The 5308-nt window shown below is 34.0% G+C and overlaps 1 protein-coding gene across 1 annotated transcript; it reads right to left on the bottom strand.

The window, feature by feature from the left end:
• Window positions 1-210: 210 nt before the first annotated feature.
• Window positions 211-4624, bottom strand: LOC145097888 (Pentatricopeptide repeat (PPR-like) superfamily protein). The gene is made up of 3 exons (XM_079035548.1): window positions 3628-4624; window positions 2579-3548; window positions 211-647 (listed from the first exon to the last, which is right to left on the bottom strand). Exons 1-2 carry the CDS (start codon window positions 4521-4523, stop codon window positions 2582-2584), a joined length of 1863 nt encoding a protein of 620 aa, XP_078891674.1. The 5' UTR covers window positions 4524-4624; the 3' UTR covers window positions 211-647; window positions 2579-2581.
• Between the last annotated feature and the right edge of the window lie 684 nt (window positions 4625-5308).

The raw sequence follows: 5308 nt of genomic DNA, 5'->3' as shown, positions 1-5308 counted from the left end.
TTTTGACACCCCTAGATACCATTAGTGATAAAGCAATAACACCGCACTAACAATAATCAAGAGTCTGACTCCTTGCGTGTATAAAACACTCAAACTAGTTTCATAAGCTGCAACATTATACAGAGGCTAGAAATTGTTTCCCAAAGCAAACATCTTATTCTAGATTTGAAAAAAGAAAAAGACTAGGGAATGAAAAAGAGTCGGCAAACATTAAAGAACTATAAGTTGCACTCATAACTCAAATAAATATCAAACAAATGAGTTGAATGTGTAAAAGATTTGGTGATCTTTATGGGCTCTAAGATGAGCATTGACATGTAAAATGGGCATGTTTTGCACTACCCATTTTTTTTGAATGAAAGGTATTTGATGCCCCCGCATATGACATGACAGACTGTACTGCGTTTGGCGAGCACCGGACACAGAATGAGACTAATGTAAATTTTAAGGTGGAACACTATGGGACAAATATTCACTCTCGATCTCTCATGCATGCAAAAGACGCAAATGCCCTGTCCTCATCCTCATTATAAAAAAAAAGCTCTAGAAAGCTTGTCATGCTTGAGGATGCATTGGAAGCAAGATTTAACTCATTGCTCTCTTCGGGATCTTTCATTGAACTTTCATAATATAAAGTTTCTTCAAACCTAAAGACAAGAAAATCAAATCAAAACAATTCAATCAGGAGCAGAAGAATCTCAGGTAGAAGCAAGAAATAGCAATGTACTTTAGTAGCTATAATATCTTTTTTAAAAAACTTTAGTAAAATTATGGGTCAAAAGCCAAAAATAGCAATATACTTTTGTTGATTTGCTTATTATAACATCCTACTTTCATTTCTTTCTATTACAATATTGTACTTTGAAAATCTATCCAATTATATCAATGTTTATCCAAATACAAACAATTTTGTATGCTATATTGGATAGACTTTTCAATGTATTATGTCATATTGGAAGGACAATGCTTTTATTAGGTAGATTTTTTTCGAAGTACAATGTTTTAATAAAATAAATGAAAGTACATCATTGTAATAAGAAATAGAAGTACGGTGCTATAATAAACAAATAAATGAAACTATGTTGCTATTTCTTGCATTTTAATCCTACTATCATAACTTAGATAATTTTAAACCTAAGAAAAGGAACAAAAATGCCTGGCTTTTATAGGAAAATGACAAAAATGCCCTAAGAACTTTCTAGGGTTTACCTATTGAGTCCCTAAAGTTTTTTTCGGGCTTTATGAGTCCCTAAACTAGGATATGACCTGCTCTTTAGTCCATTTCAACCTGTAATAGCCAGTTCAGTGACCTTTTAGACAAAAAAAAACTCAGATTGTGCCTATAAAGCCAAAAAAAATAAGTTTGGGGATCAATTCGTACCAAAAAATTCTCCTTCTTTTCTTCTAAAGCTGATTCATACTCATTTTGTACCCTCCCAAGAAATCGATCGCTGCTCTTCTTTCCGTCTTCACCCTCGATCGTCACACACACTCACCGAAAATCACAACCTTCTTCCCATTCTAATCGATTCTCGATCACAACCCCCTTCCACTATTTTCATTGATTCGATTTCAGCTCTTCAAGGAATTGACCCCCTCCTTCCTTTTTCTCTGTTCAAAATCGCACAAGCTACCTCTCCTTCTCCCTTCGAGTTGCAGGTTTGATGGATGCGATGTTCAGAAGGATGTGTGGGTTTGATGAGGTTCACAGAGAAAATGAGAGTTAATCTCTTTTTTTCTTCGATTTGCAGGTGATTGGTTATGGTGGCTGACCGGTGGTTTTTGTGGGTTATGGGTGATCCAATGGTGGCTTATTTCACGAGATAAAGGGGAAGAATAAGGGTGTTTGGATTGGGCTGTTGTGATATTGATTCGATGGTGATTAAGGTGGGTTATGGTGGCTGTAATAGCTAAATAAAATGTTGATGAGCAGTTGATTTAGGAGGATACGAATTGAGTGTGAATCGGCTTTAGAAGAAAAGGAGAGTTTTTTTGGTACGAATTGATCCTTAAACATATTTTTTTGGCTTTATAGGGGCACAATGTAAGTTTTTTGGTCTAAAAGGTCACTGAACCAGTTATTATAGGTTGACATGGACTAAAAGAGCAAGTCATATCCTAGTTTAGGGACCGATAAAGCCCGACAAAAACTTTAGGGACTCAACGAGTAAACCCTAGAAAGTTCATATGGCATTTGTGTTATTTACCCAAAAATGATCTAGCAAAGAGTATGCATAATGGACTAAATGCAAGAAACAACAAAGTACTTTCATTTATTTCTATTACATCATCTTACTTTCAAAAAATTACATATTAAGACATTCTAATTTAAAAAATTTACCCTCTTATTATACTAACAATATTTTTCTTATTAGCACACTATACTTTGAAACATCTATCCAGTTACAGCAGTAAATTCGTTTCTATTTTGATGAAATAGCTTTAATTGAGTAGATTTTCAAAGTACAAAATTGTAATAAAAAGAAATGAAAGTAGGATGCTATAATAAACAAATCAGTAAAAGTAGGTAGCTATTCCTTGCATATATATATAAAATCTATTAAGTAGAGAAAATTACCCTTCATGAGCAAGACAACTTCTTGTTCTTGCCTTTCACAACATTGGTATTCACCACATAACCTTTTAACTTCATCTCAATATATAAAAATTCAAGCAATTTATAAATTTCTTCTGAATCAATATGTAAATCATCACCAACACGAAACTCCTGAATTTGACCATGAACTTCAATCCAACTAGAACCAGGAACTTTGGTGACACCCTTTTGTCTCATAAGTAATCTCATTTTAGCCGAATCATCCCACCTATTTGAATTTGCATATATTTGTGATGAAATCACATAATTCCAAGAATTTTTAGGTTCAATCTCTAATAAAACCTTCATCACCTTTTCACTAACATCTAAATTTCCAACTTTCTGACACGCTCCAAGCAATGCCCCTAATGTAATTTCATCCGGTTTTTCAGGCATTTTTTGTATAAAATCCCATGCTTCATTTACCAAACCTGCCCTTGATAAAAGATCCACCATGCAAGAATAATGCTCGATTTTAGGAACCAATTTATAAGATGATGTCATCAAGTCAAAGAATTTACGCCCTTCTTTCACCATTCCGCCATGAACACACGCAGATAAAACTCCCACAAATGTTACATCATCAGGGAAAACCAACATTCTGTTAAATAACAATATTGCCTCTTTTGCCCTTCCATTGAAAGCAAAAGCAGAAATCATGGCATTCCATGTGACAATGTTCTTGAAAGGCATGTTTTCAAAAACTTGAAATGCATGGTCTACACTCCCACATTTAGCATACATGTCGATTAAAGCAGTGGCTACATATATGTCTTGTTGTAGACCATTTTTTGATGCATATTCATCTATTGATTTACCAATATCAAGAGCACCAAGTGATGCACATGCGGATAAAACTCCACTTAATGTGATATTATTTGCTTTTACGCCTTCTTCTTTCATGATGTTGAAGATTGAAATTGCTTCATGTGATAATCCACTTTGCGCATACCTGTCATGTAAAGATTAAAAAAAGTGAGATTAACGTTTTTTGTTTCTTAATTGAAAAAGCATAAATGAAAAACACTTACCCTGTAATCATGGAGTTCCAGGTTACTAAATCTTTCTTTGTCATTTTATCAAAAACCCTCCTTGATGACACCAAATCCCCACACTTTGAGTACATACCAATTAAAGATGAACCAATAAAAGAATTCACCTTCATTTTACTATCCACAACATAATCCTCAATAAGCCTCCCCAAACTCAAATTTCCCAAATCCCCACAAGCCCCAAGAACACTAACTAAAGTCATTTCATTAGGCTCAAATCCTTCACCTTTCATCTTCTCAAACAAGTCCAAAGCACCCGTTGGACAACCCATCTGTGAATACCCAGAGATCATTGAGTTCCATGACACCAGATCTCTCTCGTGAATTTCATCAAACACCTTCCGTGCACAACTCAACGCACTGCACATGGAATACATGGTGATCAATGAATGCCTCACGTGACAATCCACCATTAAGCCACTTCTCAACGCCATACAATGACCTAATCTACCGTGTTCAAGCGCCAATAGATTTGAACACGCGATAAAGAAAAACGGGTACGTGAAATTATTGGGCTTTATGCCTAAACCCTTCATCTTATAATAGAGTTCTAAAGTAAGATCAAACTTCTTCCACGACGTTGCTAGGCCACGAATCATGACATTGAAAGCATAGTCATTTGGTTCGTGCATTGATGTGAATAAATGGTAGGAGTAATCGAAATCTTTTAGATCAATAATCTTGGCAAGTAGGAAATTGAGTTTGTCTGCAGAGTGTATGAGCATTTGGGTGTGAATTTGTTGAACTGTTTTGGTTGAAACACATTGCTTTAAGATGATCAATAGTCGCTCTTTAAGAGGCTGCTGTTGCTGCTGCCATTGCAATTGCTTCTGAAAGCTGAGTTGGCGGGAAAAAGTGGTAGTTTTTCTGAGCATGTTTTTAAAGCAGATGTGGTTCGTCCGAAAGAGAAAGCAACTATAAGCCTTGTTCTATATGATCTTTCCTTTATTGCTTACGATCTTTACATACAACAACAATACTAATCTTTCAAGTTTGAACGATATAAATAGCAAGTAATTATGCACAATTTATTTACTTTTAATCTTTCGTTATGAATTTTATAGATATATGAAATTTATGGTTTGTTTTGTACTTTTTAAATGTTCAATGTTAGTATCAACATTGAAAATCTTAAACTTATTATTTTAAGCAAAAATTAGAAGGTTTCCAAGTAATCAATTTTGTAACAAATCACCAAAAGGGGTCGTTTTTAAGAAAAAAAAATCAATTTATTTTTGCAGGTCCGACTATGGAAAAGCAAATGCAAAAATCATCAAAGACCTTTTCCACAACAACAAAAAAAATTGTTTTATGTTGTACTTTTTAACCTATAAAAATAAAATATGTTTTTATAGTAAAAGTCTGATTAGCTATATTCTTACACTCTTACGTTCTTAGCTCTGACCTACAGAAATTAAAATAATAATAATAATAAATGAACGTTTTTATGGTAAAAGTCTTAAGAGAATACTACACGGCAAAAATAGCTTTAAAATGAAATTATTATGAAATTCTTTAGAGAACTTTCATCCAAAAATAATGTAAAAGTAAATAAAATAAGAAAATTAGGCCTAATATATGGGGAGTGGGGGACCATTCAAGGTCCATTTCGTAGCCTAATAAGGTTTTTTTCGCAGCTCAATACGACCTTTCGGTGCAC

The sequence above is a fragment of the Lactuca serriola genome, chromosome 4 (assembly GCF_051521515.1).
Source record: "Lactuca serriola cultivar US96UC23 chromosome 4, Lser_US96UC23_V15, whole genome shotgun sequence".
Classification (NCBI taxonomy): Eukaryota; Viridiplantae; Streptophyta; class Magnoliopsida; order Asterales; family Asteraceae; genus Lactuca; species Lactuca serriola.
The sequence above is the reverse complement of the archived record's forward strand: the minus strand, read 5'-3'. Positions and strand labels throughout refer to the sequence as shown.

Excerpts from the sequence above, each read along its gene's own strand:
- LOC145097888 (XM_079035548.1), bottom strand. The coding sequence starts at position 4,523 with ATGCTCAGAAAAACTACCACTTTTTCCCGCCAACTCAGCTTTCAGAAG. Across the intron at positions 3,549-3,627 it reads TGGAACTCCATGATTACAGG|GTATGCGCAAAGTGGATTAT; the intron begins GTAAGTGTTTTT and ends TTTACATGACAG.